Source organism: Barbus barbus (genome assembly GCF_936440315.1).
Source record: "Barbus barbus genome assembly, chromosome: 14".
In the NCBI taxonomy this organism is placed as follows: domain Eukaryota; kingdom Metazoa; phylum Chordata; class Actinopteri; order Cypriniformes; family Cyprinidae; genus Barbus; species Barbus barbus.
In genome coordinates, this window is record NC_136742.1 from 20,473,104 (window position 1) to 20,488,188 (window position 15,085).

The 15,085-nt window shown below is 39.8% G+C and overlaps 1 protein-coding gene across 1 annotated transcript in view; it reads right to left on the reverse strand.

The window, feature by feature from the left end:
• Positions 1-204: 204 nt before the first annotated feature.
• LOC306879750 (uronyl 2-sulfotransferase-like) overlaps positions 205-15,085 on the reverse strand; it is a 59,581-nt gene continuing 44,700 nt past the window's right edge. Inside the window, exons 4-8 of the mRNA XM_079432924.1 lie at positions 13,296-13,375; positions 13,028-13,181; positions 4,511-4,608; positions 3,736-3,893; positions 205-3,511 (exon numbers count right to left, since the gene is read on the reverse strand). Of these exons, the coding sequence (XP_079289050.1) occupies positions 3,213-3,511; positions 3,736-3,893; positions 4,511-4,608; positions 13,028-13,181; positions 13,296-13,375 (789 nt within the window). The 3' untranslated portion in view covers positions 205-3,212. The remainder of the gene's footprint in view (positions 3,512-3,735; positions 3,894-4,510; positions 4,609-13,027; positions 13,182-13,295; positions 13,376-15,085) is intronic.

Consider the following 15,085-nt stretch of genomic DNA (forward strand, 5'->3'; position numbering starts at 1 on the left):
TAACAAATATTAATATTGGGGTTTTAAACGGCCATAAAAAGGAAGTTATTAAAACAATGTAAATAATTTAGTTACCATAAAATAAAACAAAACAATTTGCAACCGCTATACATATATATTTTATATATAATAAATATATAAGAAAATATAGACTAAGAAATATTTCCATATAGCACATATAAAAAGGTTCTACAAACAAGAAGTGCTGTTAAAATGCTTTTATTTTGAGAGATTTCCCAGTAAAGGTGCAGTTAATTCTTAATGTTAGCCATTTCATTCAGTTTTGGTATCCAAAAGTCACTCCAGCTGTCCTTAAGTAACATTTAAGTATCAGATGCTTTAATATCTGTCAGCTGTTAGATGTCAAAAAACTAAAATCTCTCTCCTCTTTTTTTTTTTTTTCCTGAGATTCGTACATGGAATGAAATCATCAAAAGTAATACTGTACAATAAATTAAACATTATAAAGATCCACATTGAACACAAAACAAGTACATACACCTATATACTTAACGGGCAAGTTTAAATGGGAAGTGTTAAATTCTGTGAGAGCTTGTAGCTATATCTATTTAGTAATGAATTAATCATTCATTTCACTTTACCAGCATAGTTCAACAAAAATGTTCCATCGAGATGACCTGTAAAGAATGTAAGTGGGCAATTCTTCAAATAAAACACACTACAGGAACCTTATGGATAGGTGCTGATCTGTGGAGCAGCATGTTGATGATTCCATATACACTCACCTAAAGGATTATTAGGAACACCTGTTCAATTTCTCATTAATGCAATTATCTAATCAACCAATCACATGGCAGTTGCTTCAATGCATTTAGGGGTGTGGTCCTGGTCAAGAATCTCCTGAACTCCAAACTGAATGTCAGAATGGGAAAGAAAGGTGATTTAAGCAATTTTGAGCGTGGCATGGTCGTTGGTGCCAGACGGGCCGGTCTGAGTATTTCACAATCTGCTCAGTTACTGGGATTTTCACGCACAACCATTTCTAGGGTTTACAAAGAATGGTGTGAAAAGGGAAAAACATCCAGTATGCGGCAGTCCTGTGGGCGAAAATGCCTTGTTGATGCTAGAGGTCAGAGGAGAATGGGCCGACTGATTCAAGCTGATAGAAGAGCAACTTTGACTGAAATAACCACTCGTTACAACCGAGGTATGCAGCAAAGCATTTGTGAAGCCACAACACGCACAACCTTGAGGCTGATGGGCTACAACAGCAGAAGACCCCACCGGGTACCACTCATCTCCACTACAAATAGGAAAAAGAGGCTACAATTTGCACGAGCTCACCAAAATTGGACGGTTGAAGACTGGAAAAATGTTGCCTGGTCTGATGAGTCTCGATTTCTGTTGAGACATTCAGATGGTAGAGTCAGAATTTGGCGTAAACAGAATGAGAACATGGATCCATCATGCCTTGTTACCACTGTGCAGGCTGGTGGTGGTGGTGTAATGGTGTGGGGGATGTTTTCTTGGCACACTTTAGGCCCCTTAGTGCCAATTGGGCATCGTTTAAATGCCACGGCCTACCTGAGCATTGTTTCTGACCATGTCCATCCCTTTATGACCACCATGTACCCATCCTCTGATGGCTACTTCCAGCAGGATAATGCACCATGTCACAAAGCTCGAATCATTTCAAATTGGTTTCTTGAACATGACAATGAGTTCACTGTACTAAAATGGCCCCCACAGTCACCAGATCTCAACCCAATAGAGCATCTTTGGGATGTGGTGGAACGGGAGCTTCGTGCCCTGGACGTGCATCCCACAAATCTCCATCAACTGCAAGATGCTATTCTATCAATATGGGCCAACATTTCTAAAGAATGCTTTCAGCACCTTGTTGAATCAATGCCATGTAGAATTAAGGCAGTTCTGAAGGCGAAAGGGGGTCAAACACAGTATTAGTATGGTGTTCCTAATAATCCTTTAGGTGAGTGTATATAAATTGGGTTTAAAATGCAATGCACAAACTCATGTTTTCACATTCAAGAATATTTTTTTGTCCTGTTGTCAGATTTGCTTTTTCCATGTGTTCTTCCTTGTTTTTCAATATGTGTGACAGTTTTATTGATCATGAGTATATTAATTTTACCTCCAAAATAATTTAGTTTAATATTACTCTCTTCTTGTTTTAGCTTGTGTTCCTGCCCAAAATATCAGGCATTGACAGATGAGTACGGAATAAAACATTGTCACAGTCAACCACCGGTGAACTTTGAATAGCTTAGCTCTAACTAGCAAAGGTATTGTTTGATATCCCAGTAGTTTTATATTATACACTGTTAGGCAATCCAGGATGGGATACAATTGTATTGCTGCTAACTAAAACATCATTACAATTTACATTTTCATGTGAACTATTACTTTTAAGTGTTCTTAGCACACTGTGTACCAAATCAGAACTTAAGGGCCCAGACTGAACTGACAAAGCGAGAAAATGTTTAACATCCAAAACAAACATTTTAGATGAACAGTGTGCTGCATTTGACATCTTCCAGGCATTCAAAAGTTTTTGATTTCATTGTACAGCACCTTACATGTACAATATAAGATCCTTTCAAAAAAAAGATTAGCACTGAAATTCTGGCACAGAGTTGCAGCAGGTTTCTGGAACCAGAGGAGGAAGCGAGTGATGATGAGATCTGATTGGTGTGTTTGAGTTGTTTATGGTGATTACAGCTACGACTTCTAGGCTTAATGCTGCAATCCTTGGCACTTTGTTGTGATCCTCACTCACCTCCATAGCATAGTCTGAACGTGTTTATGTGTGAAAGTGTGTGTGCGATGAGTCTGAGATCACCCAGGTACCAAGTGTACAGAATTAGTGCCTAAAATTAGACTTCCACAGCATCTCATTCTGCTATATCACAATTAGTTCATCCCTCTATTCTGACAATCCAGCAATATCCCTGTAATTCCAATCTGGAGTCATCTCACCAGGAAATGACCATAACCAACTCCTAACAACATAAACATGAACAAAATAATTTTGCCACAGTTGTTGATTCCTTAAATAATTATTCAGACCCTTCTGTGACCCCCTTCTCCTCTCGAGAGTATCTTGAAGGGCCATCCCGTTAAAAACGGGTTACACACCCAATTTTAACCTGGGACTTTTGACTCTACCTCCTGACTGGACATAGACATCAAGCTTATGAGATATCTGCCATCTACACCTCCATGGCTATTAGTCAGGGCTGAACCAACCAGATGTTGGCATCTTCTTGCCCCATGTCCTCTTCTTCCTCCTCTTCCTCCTCCAAAGGCTCATGGGTCCTGAGGGCAAGCTCACGGAGAAAGTCCGGCTCATGAGCAGAGTTCTGGGAGGTGGACTTGAGGCCGATCTTCTTCTTGGTGAGATGGAACTGTTCACTAATGAAGTTGTAAAAGTCATACTCATACTTCATCCTTTGGTAAAGCACCTGTAGGGCCTCTAGAGTGGGCATGTGCTTCTTCACTGTGCCTGTAAGGTTCCCCATCTTCCAGAATGCTGCAGAAAAATCAGATTTATACAACTAGGAGCCACAGTGTGCAATTCAAGACAGCTAAACATAGTTGGAACATGCTTCTTTCCAGAAGATTATGAAAGTTTTATTTTTCTTTCTGTTCGAACATGCTCATTGATTTGTATTCATATTTGCATTCACATGTATTTATTTTCTTTATTTTTATTTAATTTCCCACAAGATTTCAAAGTAATTGAATAAAACACACCTGGACTCTTGTAGATGGTTAGGACATCACTGAAGTAGTGAGGTAGGAGTCTCTCCAGCAGGAGCAACACATCCTCCAGCTCTTCTAGAATTCCCACAAGTAGGAAGTTCTCTATAACGTTTTGTTTGGCCCTCTCCACAGCCCAAACACCCGGCTCCCTGAGGCGGACCAAAAAAAACAGACAATTATTTGACAAGAAAACAAAGGTTTCAGCTTGCTTAGCTGAAGAGATTTTAAAAATATTTATTTGTGAAAAGAGCACAAGATCTTAACGGAATAGTCCACCCAAAAATGAAAATTCTGCCATCATTTACTCAACCACATTTTTATTGTATTGACAATAAATGAAACGGTAGTCAAAAGGAACCAAAACTGCTTGGTTACCAAAATTACTTCAAAAGATCCTTTCAGCAGCTTTTTTTGACTTCCATTTTATTTTTTGAACAAAAGTCAGTGGGAACCTAAAGAATGTTTAGAAAAATGAGTGTGAGTAACAATGACAATTTAGATTTTTTAGGAGATTTAGGAGAACTATCCCTTTAAGCCTGTGAAAGTGCAGAATTGGAAGAAAATATGCAAAACAGATGTTTAACTCTGTGATATTTATAATCACATAACTATAAGCATGCATATTTAAAATGAATTATACAATACAAATAAAAGTCTTACTTTCACAAGTTCAATGAATGCCATTAAAAAGAGTGATTGTTTTTGGTTTGAAAGCGTTTCAGCCATCATCAACATTAATACCCAAAGAGTGATGAGTCATAATTACCTGCACTGAGGGTGTTGTCCACAAAAGTATGGAACAATGTAGAAGAGACGTGGGTTAGAGCACTCTGGGTAATTCTCCATGATGCAAACATTAATGTCCTGCAGTGGACAAAAGGGGAAATGAGTCAGACGGATCCTACAGCCAAAAAGAAAGCAGTACATTGGAAAAAAAAAAAAAAAAGGCAAACAGCAAAAACTTAAAATGTGAGTTTGAATCAAAATCATAGACACTCATTTTCAATGGAATATATGCTTTAATACTGTATACCCCATCCACTGTACCGCCAATGTCTTCTAGTGAACATAAGGGGGCACCACTTGCACAAGCAATAAACTACAGTCTTTAGAAAGTCATAATGGTTATCTCTTATAAACACTTCCAAAACATGGACAAGGGATGCATTAACAGAAACAATGTTTTATCACTTTATCTGATCTAAAAGCTTTAATTACACTGGGGAAGATTAGATCGGAAAATATGTAAAGGCAATCCACCCACACCAGGGGAGGCCTGGCAAACCCCGGGTAATTTGTTTCCACTTTATGTAACAAAAAGAAACCAGACAAGTCAAAATAGGCAAGAGATCAAAACAATTTCTCCCTCTCCCTTGTTTAATTACCAAGACTACAATACATTAAGTCCTCAGAAAACAACATGGATAAGAATAAAAATATTATATGGAAAAACAGAGGAGAAAGAAAAGATGTGAAAGACGACGACAATATGCAATTTCGGCAACGCTTTAGAATAGGGAACACTATTAACTATGATTTTTCCCTCAATAAATTCCTCTTTTGCTACTTATTATTAGTTAGTAAGGAAGTTGTTAAGTTTAGGAATTGGGTAGGATTAGGGATGTAGAATAAGGTCACGTAGAATAAGGCATTAATATGTGCTTAATTAAATGTAATATGTACTAATAAAGTTCAAGTTCAAGTTGCGCTTTATTGTCATTCCGCTACACGTGGGGACACACAGTGGAACGAAATGTCGTGCCTCGCAGGACCACGGTGCTACATAAATACAGACATACAACAAAGTAAAAAAACACTATAAACCTATACACAACTAACCTACTGACAGATTTAACTATAAGTATACTATATATAAATATTTACCCTATACAAACTAAAAAACTAAAATGCTTCACAAATACTATACATGTGCAAAGATAAACATTGTGAGTCAAGCAGCTGGTTGGGGAACAGTGCAGGATGATTTGTAGTGCATGAGCATGTAAACATACATATATTGCTGAGTCTTTTGTGGGATTGTGTACACGCAGCAGTGCGTGTAAAGTGTCTAGTGCACATAGAGGAGAGTGTGTTACTACAGATGGTTTGTACAGGCCCACTCACCTGTGTGTAGCACACTTCGAACTGCACAAAAAAAAAAAAGTTCCATACAGTTTTTTTTTCTTTGGTATGGTAAGGTTGGGGGGGGGGTGTTTGGGGTGGGGGGGGGGGTGGGGGTCCATGTTTCAGGAGGTAGGGGTTTGCATGGGGTTTCAGAGGGGGGCGGGGTGGTTTGAGTTCAGGGCTCTCACAGCCTGGGGGAAAAAGCTGTTGAGCAGTCTGGCGGAGCGGGCTCTGATGCTCCGGTACTTTCCTGATGGTAGGAGCTGGAAGAGACTGTGGGAGGGATGGGTGGAGTCCTTCACGATGCTGTTGGTTTTGCTGGAGCATCGTGTAAGGAAAATGTCCAGGATGGAGGGGAAAGGAGCACAGATTATCTTTGCCGCTGTGTTCACTGTCCGCTGGAGGGTCTTGCGGTCAGCAGCACTGCAGTTCCCGTACCAGACAGTGATGCAGCTGGTCAGCACACTCTCAATGGTGCCCCTGTAGAATGTGGTGAGGATGGGTGGAGGGAGACTTGCTCTTTTCAGCCGGCGGAGAAAGTGTAGGCGCTGTTGTGCGCCATGGAGAGTGACATGGTGTTGGTGGTCCAGGTGAGATCCTCTGTGATGTGCAGGAATTTAGTGCTGCTGACTCTCTCCACAGTCGAGCTGTCGATGGTCAGTGGGGGGTGGTCAACGGAGTGTCTCCTGAAGTCCATCACAACCTCCTTTGTCTTCCCCACATTGAGGGACAGATTGTTAGTGCCACACCATTCAGCCAGCTGTGGCACCTGTGCTCAGTGTGGTAGTGCTCGGGGTGTTGTGGCCGACACGGACTGACTGAGGTCTTCCGGTTAGAAAGTCCAGGATCCAATTACAAAGGGAAATGTTAAGGCCCAGCAGGTTTAGTTTATTTATGAGCTGTTGTGGGATTATTGTGTTGAATGCCGAGCTGAAGTCAATGAACAGCATTCTAACATGCGAGTCTTTATTTTCTAGGTGGGTAAGAGCCAGGTGGAGGGTGGAGGAAATTGCATCGTCCGTAGAGCGGTTTGGACGGTATGCAAACTGGAGCGGGTCGAGTGTGTTGGGGAGGCTGGTTTTGATGTTGTGCATGACTAACCTCTCAAAGCACTTCATCAAGATTGGAGTCAGTGCTATGGGACGGTAGTCATTTAGACAGGACACAGGTGATTTCTTTGGTACCGGTATGATTGTTGTGGATTTGAGACGTGGGGACGACTACCTGGCTCAGCGAGGTGTTGAAGAACACGGCCAGGTATGTTGTCAGGACCCGCAGCCTTGCGTGGGTTAATCCTAGATAGGGTCTTCCTTACGTCGACTGGAGACAGACAGAGCGCCCGGTCGTTGGGAGGTGTGGGCAGGTTTTGTGCAGGTGTGTCATTCTGCATTTCAAACCGTGAATAAAAGTGGTTGAGTGCATCGGGGAGGGATGTGTCATCATCACAGGCCTGTGGCGGGGGCTTGTAGTCAGTGATGGTCTGAATGGCTTGCCACAAGCTCTGTGCGTCTCTGCTGTCTGTGAAGTGATTGTTGATTTTTTGAGCATATGACCGTTTTGCATTTTTGATGCCACAGGACAGATTGGCTCTTGCTGTTTTGAGGGCTGCATTATCTCCTGATCTGAATGCTTCATCTCTGGTCTTTAGCAGCCCACAAACCTCTGCTGTCATCCATGGCTTCTGGTTTACACATGTGGTGATGGTCTTGGTGACGGTCACATCATCAGTGCACTTTTTTGATGTAAGCAGTCACAGTTTCAGCGTACTCATGCAGGTCTGTGTGGTTGTTGTAGGTGGCTGCCTCTTTAAATATGTTCCAGTCCGTGCACTGAAAGCAGTCCTGTAGAGTTGAGGTAGCATCATTTGGCCAACTTGTGATGAGTTTTTGAACTGGTTTGGCAAGTTTGAGAAGTGGTCTATATGCTGGGATTAGCATAACAGTGATGTGGTCTGAGTACCCGAGGTGGGGGCGGGGTACAGCCTTGTAAGCGTTCTTTACTGTTGTGTAAACAAAGTCCAGTGTGTTGTTTCCCCTTGTTGCAAAGTTCACATGTTGGTAGAACTTTGGCAAAACTGTCTTTAAGTTTGCGTGGTTGAAGTCACCGGCTATGATGAAAAAGCCGTCGGGGTTATTTGTTTGTTCACTATTGGCGCTATACAGTTCACGAAGCGCGTCCTTAGCGTTTGCACATGGGGGAATGTAAACCGCGACAATAACAATGGCCGTGAACTCCCGCGGCAGATAGAACGGTCGACAATTCACAAACATAAACTCCACCAGCGATGAACAGTGTTTTGATATTACCGCAGCATTGTTACACCAGTCTTTGTTGATATACACACACACAAGCCACCTCCGCGGGTCTTACCAGATAGTGATGAATCTCTATCCGCTCGGTAGCTGGTTAGCCCGTGCTGCTGAATGGCGGAGTCCGGGATGTTGTCGTTTCGCCATGTTTCGGTGAAAACAAACACAACAATCCCTTGCCTCATGCTGTGTAGACCGACTGAGTTGAATTAAGTCCAGTTTGTTTTCCAGAGAGCGAACGTTTGAGAGCATGAGTGTTGGAAGAGCCGGTCTTGTGAGGTTAGCCCTTAGCCTACCTCTTACGTCCTCTCTCACACCGCTTGCTACTCTGCCTTGTGTGGTAGGCGAGGCCGCGATCTCGAGGTCCGGCTCCAGCAGTAAACAAAGGCTTTGTAGCTTCTCAGTAGCCGCTGGCGAGAGTTGGTGTTTGTACGCGTTGCCGTCACATGCAAGCCGTGGGTCTTGAAGAAAAGAGCCGTTATGCTGGCAGGTAGAAAAACATACTCAGCATTAATCTTTCATAGTAGAATGCCCTTTACACATGACAAGTATGAGTTGCTACGTGAACATTATTTCCCTGCCCTTTATTAAACCCTAAGTCAGGAAATGAAAAGGTCCTCTGACACACAAATTTACTGCTTTTCAATATCTTCTTGAAGAGTTTAGATATCATTTTGGATTATATCCATATCATGACCATTAAAAGCATGAATGTTTTTCAATTATCAGTCAGTTTTGATTATCAATGATTCTGGTGGTTTTTCCAGGTTTGACTGACCTTTTGAGACTGACATGGTGGGTGATTTATACACTTAAACTGCAGACCTGATCATGTTGAGAATTTTGCTCATTTTAATCTGGTTTTTACTTTTTTCTGAACACGAGACGACTCGTCATTGCAATCGACTGGCATTTTTACTGTCCCCCTCCCAAATTCTGTAGTGTCACTTTCCAAAATACTTACTCTGCATTCCAACTGTTTGAGCGCTTTATTTTTCTTTTTAAAACCATGTAAACTGTGGGCTTAATGTGGTCACATATTAAAAGGCAATTTATAAAATGTGTCCAGGATACATTTCACCCCTAAAACAAAGAGCCATCATGAAAACGTTTTGGGCTTTTTGGACAGTATGTTTAGTGTTTAACTTAAAAAAAAAATATATATATATATATATATATATATATATATATATATATATATATATATATATATAGTAATTTATTATCTTAACTGTCAAATAATTCAAAACACAGTTCAAACACAATTTCAAAAATGTGCAATGGTTATAAAATGGGCTTCATATTTAATATTACATCAAAATATAACTCTCTTATGATTTTGGGGGTAAATATGACCAGGACAAACAAACAAACAAAAATCTAAAAGTATAGTAATTATTACAGTATGAAAACAGATGTATGGATTGAGATGTTTGCTTAGAAAACATTTATTATCTGTAGATAGGACAGTATTCCAGGACATTTCCATTTCACATTCAATTAGACAGCACAGCATTCTGTGGGAATGTCTCAATGCACAGCATTCTGGGGAATTCTCGATCCAACTTCATCTGATTTCTCTAGCCTATCTTACTTTTTCCTTAACCAAAAGTTAATTGTGGTTGTGAACTAGAGCAAAGAGAGCAGATTGCTGTGTTTAACTTGCTTTCGCTGTACTATGAACGTGTTCATTTGTTGACAATATCAAGTGAATGCATTGGCGATTCCTTCAAAGCAGTGGAGCTCCAGGAGGGCCAGTTTCTTTAACAATACTCACTCTGTGTGTATCTGAATAGAGCCGAAAAGCCAAGAGCGCATCAATGTCCTTTCATCTGCATCCCCACTCCGCCCCAACAGAGACGCATACAAACTCTGACGGATATGCACTTTGAACACACAAATGCTATTGCTGAAACACAAACAGGTTATGTTCCATTTGGGCTTCCGTTGACTTTTTGGAATATAAAAAGGAAAAGGATTTAAGTACAGAAAGCCAGATGACCAAAAGGGTAAATGTCTGCAGAGAACAAAAGGAACAGAAATGTCATCCTCTAACAGATCACCAATTACACAGCAATTTAGAGAACAACCTACTCAATACCTGAAGAGATAATGATGCCTTAAAGCTGCGCCAGAGTTTTAAAACCAACAACTAAAAGCAAATTCAATGAGGAGGAAGATACTGTTTGGTGGAGGGGAGAAAAGAGGAGAGTATAAAAAGAAAGAAAGTCTGTTTGTATATATATGAAAATGACTTATGAAATTACAGCAAATGGCTAGTGTGCTTCTGGCAAACATCCCGAGCAGTAAAAGCGGGCAGTCTTTCACACAGTCTTTTTCTCTCTCTAAGAGGACCCACTTCAGCTTAGGTGACACTTATTTGGCCTTGTGTTCTTGATTTAGTCCCAAGGTGGCCATTTCACTAAGCACCTAGGAACACAGCCGTCGCAAAAAATACCCCTAAACTACCTCCAGATGGACGTCACCACGCAACATGCTCAAAGCATTTTTGTGAATTCTGTCTAGAAAAAGCTACAAAAAGAAGAATGCAAATAATAAATAATGGGTATTGCATACATAATTTTTGACTGACCACTGTTTGAGCAAAGCAGAAGTGAGACGAGACATTTGGAGACAAGATGAGACGATAGGATACGACAGGAGACAAGAAGTCAGTCTGCCACAGAACTGAGAACCTGGATGAGTTCCACTAATAGGGGCAATTTCCTGGCTTTGCACACACACACACACACACTGTACGGCTTTAATGTTTTCAGTCATTAGTAAACATAGGCAGTACAGTCCTACATCTTTGAAGGTCTGCCAGCATACCTCACACAAAAAGCGGGAGCAAGGACACATCAGACTGATCTAAAGTGACAGTAAAAGACATTTATAATGTTACAAAAGATTTCTATTTCATATAAATGGTGATCTTTTGAACTTTCTATTCTTCAAAGAATGCTGAACAAAAATTTTTCACGGTTTCCACAAAAATATTAGGCAGCACAACTGTTTTCAACAATGATGATAATAAGAAATGTTTCTTGAGCACCAAATGAGAATATTAGAATGATTTTTGTGGGATTATATGACTGGAGTAATGGCTGCTGAAAATACATCTTTACGATCACAGGAATAAATTAGATTTCAAAATGCACAAGATTTTTCATTTTATTTTAAATTCTAATAATATTTCACAATTGTTGTTTTACTGTATTTTTTGATTCATTAAATGTAGCATTAAAGGATTCTTTTGAACAGTGTTCCTTTTCATTTTAAGCAGAAGACCTAAAATATAAAGGTTTTTAAGATCATGAGATCAAATGTGTCAAATCTCTCTCTCTGTATATGTGTCTGTCTTTCACACCTAAGGGTCTTTCTGAGACTGGGCCACTGACCCATCAACCAAGCAACACTTCCACACACAAACACATTTTAAGCGTTCAACTTGTAAAATTTCAGTCACAGTTGAGAAAGTCCTCTCCCCATATGCATGGACATTCTCTAATGCTCTAACTCACACTTTAGAAACTCCCTTCACATGCTTTAAATTAACAGGATAACTTTGCAATCTCCAGTCATTCTACAGCTTTGAGTATGTGTGGGTGTGCACATCCATGCAGATTATCGGGAATTCCTCAGTGCGTCACAGATTATATATTAATTTATAATTAAATTAAATTCAAAAGGAAAGATGAAAAATGAAACTTCAGTAGCATACCATCTGAAGGCTCAGGTCTGACAAAAGGCACAGCTATTACAGACACATAAATCAAGCAAACATACGTTTAGTGTGAGATAGATCACAAGACACAGTAAATCCTAAACTATAGAAATCAGAGATGTGGTTAACCAGGCCTCCAGGAGGAGAGGGGATCTTAAGAGGAGGTTGCGTTCTATATGGTGAAGTTCTGATTATAATTACTCTAGTCTCTCATTAACTAAGGTAAGTTCAATTCCCATTGTAACAGAACTGCTCCTGTGTGTTATTTTGGTCTGTGTCGTCTGTCGTGTCAAAGAAATCATAGAGTATATACATAAATACCTAAAATCTCTCCCTCTATATATAGACAAATAAAGATGCTTAATCAGATAACAAGATGCTGTAGTAACGCCATCTGCCAGCAGGGGCTAACTAACCAAACCTTGACCCCCTACTAGAAATATTCATAAATCTCGCCTTCTTAAACAGAGCAAAAGATGAGTTAACAGAGAAAGTGGCCTGGACTGAATTAACTAGTAACCTGAAGAAAAAAGTCCCAGTTAATGTTCCAGATTAGTATGTGTCTGGGAAACTGGCCATTTATGTTTTATGAATACCAGATATGAGCCATAATTCTGTCACAATCCTTAGTCGACTGATGTAATTCTTCTAGCAGTGCCAAGTTTTCATGTGATTGTCTTGACTTGACTGAATAAAAAGCAAGCATGGCTAATCAATTCCTGAACATTCTGCTCACATTGTCTGAGCTAATTTCCAAACATAAAGCCAGACTCTTGCACTCTCTCTCACAAACACTCATTGTGCAATAAATTAATTCTCAACAGTAAATACAGTCCCCAAGTCAAGTCACTTAATGGTCACTCTGCAAACCTGTATGCATATACATACAGCTCATATATGTTTGAATAGGTCAATTACTAGTCTTATGTAGCTTGGTTGCAGCACACTGAACTACAGTCTGTCCTTCACATCAGCATTCAAATATTTATGTTTGGACCTGTGCTGACTAAGAACTGCTGCATCCCTATATGAATCCAACATTGAAACACAAGCAAAAATGTCAGAAAATAATAAAGAAACAGGATTCAGGAAAAAAGGGAGGGATTTAGAAACAGCCTCTGACCAGATATCTCTCGTCATCTTTCATCTGGGGTGTGCGGACCAAGTGATTCTGCTCTCCTCTCCAGTCCCCAAAACGACGAAAAAAGTAATTGGAGAGGAAACGGTTAATAGGATCCCTGATGATGTTTATGTAGACAGGATGTTCCATCTTAAATCTGAGAAGGAAAGAGACAACGAGGATGAGCACTGAATTGTTCACCAATGTTTGGCTGCATTTTTATCTTGGATTAATCAGATACATTCAGATAAATAATTTCTGATTTGCTTACTTTGTGAAATTGAGAAAGTGAACATGTCTGGTGTACAGAAAAGGCTGTGGAATAGTGCTAATGTTTCTCATCAAATCCACCTGGCAAAAATCAACACAAATAAACAGATCAAAATGCATGTTACATAACCATTCATGACAATCTCTTTAACAAACAACACTGACAATTTAAAAAATAAAACGGCAATAGGGTTTGACAAGTCACAATCGCAGAGCAGCAATTCAAAAAGTCATATTTGGTAGTAATAATAAATTTCTTTTACCAAAAATAATTTAACCACCAGAAGCATACTGTCAGCTACATGAAAAGTATTTACTATTTACATTATTCCTGTCAAACAAATAAATAAAACACTCGTAAACTGAGACATAACTAGACACAAATAATTAAAACTAATGTCCAACAGTCTGTGTACAGCATATGAGAACACAACCACATCACACATGTGCCACACTTTCTACAGTTGCTATAAAACAATAATTCTTCAGAAACAGCGGTGGATCTATTTAAAAAATTAAACCAGAAATGCAAAAACACTGCAAACAGACCTCATCTCTCCAAGTTTCAGAATCACACACCAAGGAAACATTCCTCACTTGGATAGCGCGTGGTGCAGTGGAAAGTTATTAGGTCATCTGATGAGGCTGACTTCTCATTACCTTAATGTTTCCTAATGAGGGCCAGCTGGGGCCCCTGTCAGCTCTGATAGAGCCCACGTGTCCCTAATTGCATATTACAGTCTCTAAAAACATACACACAGGCATAAGGAGACTTAACAATCCCTATAACGGATCACCATATGAAGAACGGGATGACGTAATGTTGGTCTGGTGTGCCAGGACGGTTTGTAGAGCGCAGCTTCCTGTAGCGCTCAAAAATAGGTTCAGGAGTTTCCAGTTTGGGAAAGACCACCCTCAGAATTCAGATTTCATACCAAAACCTAAACCTCTTCATGTTCCTTGACCCACATCTCTCTCAAACAGCTAACAACACTGTAACAAGTGCTCTGCTCAAGCTTCAATCCTTTATCAAACGCTGCGTCAAAGCCAAAACACACAAAATCTGTAACAACCTGAGGTAGTGACATCATCTTAATGAGAAAATTTCCAGTCCCATAAACAGTTATATGGGCACAGACGGCCATACACTGTACTAAGTAATGATAAAAGAGGTGTTGGCTGAACCACATAAGTAACACCTCAGGTTAGGTAAACAGTTAGTGGTTTGGTTCATTGAGGCTAATTAAAATATCTTATTAGAATGACATGCTTTATTTTGCTTACTGTTACACAATTCAGGTCACTGTAGGAATTTATTTTAGACACACCTGCCTTACAATGACCGAAAGTAACATTGAAGACCAACATATCTGGAAGAGTCATATGGACCACTTTTATAATGGTCTCCATTTATTGTAACAGCAGAATCTTCAGAACTTTTCCATTTAAGTTCCATGGAGGGAAAGCCATACAGTTTGCAACAAAATGAGGGTGAGTAAATTATACTAATTGGCAGTTGACAGACTTTCATTTTTGTGTAATCTTTTCACTTAATAGTAAAACCATGTTCTACACAATCACATAACAATGTGAAGATTATGAATGGAGAGGGGGTTCATTTGTTCACGTCTTACTGAAAGGTCAGTTAAAAACAGACTGAACATTCCTTCTATACACACAAACAAACTTTCTTCTCTAAATGAGAGTTTTATGACCCTTATCCTGGAGTGAAATTTACATTTGTTTAGGAGACAGATGCTCCAAGGCCACAAATAGGTAATCAGTCACAAT